This window comes from Pundamilia nyererei, unplaced genomic scaffold (genome assembly GCF_000239375.1).
Source record: "Pundamilia nyererei isolate P.nyererei 1_Seehausen unplaced genomic scaffold, PunNye1.0 scaffold00387, whole genome shotgun sequence".
Classification (NCBI taxonomy): domain Eukaryota; kingdom Metazoa; phylum Chordata; class Actinopteri; order Cichliformes; family Cichlidae; genus Pundamilia; species Pundamilia nyererei.
Genome location: NW_005187788.1, coordinates 367,078 through 368,477, shown reverse-complemented (window position 1 = coordinate 368,477; position 1,400 = coordinate 367,078). Strand labels below are relative to the sequence as shown.

Below are 1,400 nucleotides of genomic sequence, written 5' to 3'. Positions count from 1 at the left end.
AAGCTGAACGCTGTACGTCCAATGGATGATGATCTGACTAGTCGACTATCAAAACAATCGTTTGTGGCAGCCCTACATTTGAGTCTAATAATAGATTAAATGCAAAGGCTGTCATTTTCAGCAACTGCATGGATGTTAAAATCACCCACTCTAATTATTTTACCTGAACTGAGTACTAAAAAAAAGTCTGAGACAACCGAGAATTAAAATAAGGGCGAGGTGAGGGGATCAGTCCCGTGTTTGCAGTGGTGATTGAGAGGTTGCAGGGGCATCCATATTGTGTTCTGGCAGACAACACTGTGATCTGTAGTGAGTCTGGAGAGGTGGATGCATGTTCTGGAGAAACGAGGAGTGAAAGTAGGTGTAAAGACAGAACGTGTGTGAAATATACACCCTGTTGATTGAAACGATGCACTGTTTGCCACATGTAGTATGTATCAGTAACTGTAGAGTTCGTATATTAAGTTTAGCAAATTGCATAATTGGAGTGTACGTTTACGTTTGCAGAGCCAGCAGGTGCTGATGTTTGCTCTCTGGATCAGGTGACACTAACTAACACAGACCAAGAGGCTTTGGATGACTTCCTCAACTCCAGTGGAGATGAAGTCACTACTGAATCATCATTGACATCAGGTAATCTCAACTCAAGACATGTTGTCATAGAGTACAAAGCAGAATTATTTATCCTGACAAAACACAATCAGCTTGGTAAACTCATACAAACATGTCAAAACATCAGCATGTTTAATGTTCCAATACAATATTTCACACTTGTGGTCAGACGTGTACATGTAGTGATCGTGGACATGGCTGTCATGGTCATTTTGGACTTTTCATGATTTCTTTGAACTGTTCTTTTCCAATGGTCCATACAGGGGAAGTCAGTAAGTGCATAAGAACAAGCCAGGAAATTGATCCCAAACATCCATCTAAATGGTTTTATAATGAGTAAAAGAAGGTGAATATAAAGCATCTGGAATGACCTGAATCATTTAGAAAATGCATAAAAGCTGTGTCTGTGATAGTAAACCAGCCAATTTAAATGAATGTTACCAACTCTGTCGAGAAGCGTGGTCAAATATCCTGCTTACATCATGCCAGAAGCTTGTTAATAGCAACATTGAGTAAAACTTGCTAAAGGACATTTAACCAAATATTGAAGGTGTATTAGTGCAGCTGTATGGATATGTACTAATGTCAGTACTAATATCCATCATTCTTTCAAGTAAGATGTATGCTGTACAATCATTCCACCCTAAAACAGAAAACAATCTAAGAGCTCTTTTTGAGGTTGACCCCTGCCCAGTGTTGCCAACTTAGCGACTTTGTTGCTATATTTAGCGGATTTTCAGACCCCCTTTGCGTCTTTATTTCTAAAAAGTGACTAGCGACAAATCTGG

At 39.4% G+C, this 1,400-nt stretch overlaps 1 protein-coding gene across 1 annotated transcript in view; it reads left to right on the top strand.

Annotated features, from left to right (window-relative positions):
- Positions 1 to 1,308, top strand: part of LOC102195853 (dysbindin-like) — a 5,299-nt gene extending 3,991 nt beyond the window's left edge. The window contains exon 5 of the mRNA XM_013915870.1: positions 508 to 1,308. Within this exon, the coding sequence (XP_013771324.1) occupies positions 508 to 839 (332 nt within the window). The 3' untranslated portion in view covers positions 840 to 1,308. The remainder of the gene's footprint in view (positions 1 to 507) is intronic.
- Positions 1,309 to 1,400: the final 92 nt, after the last annotated feature.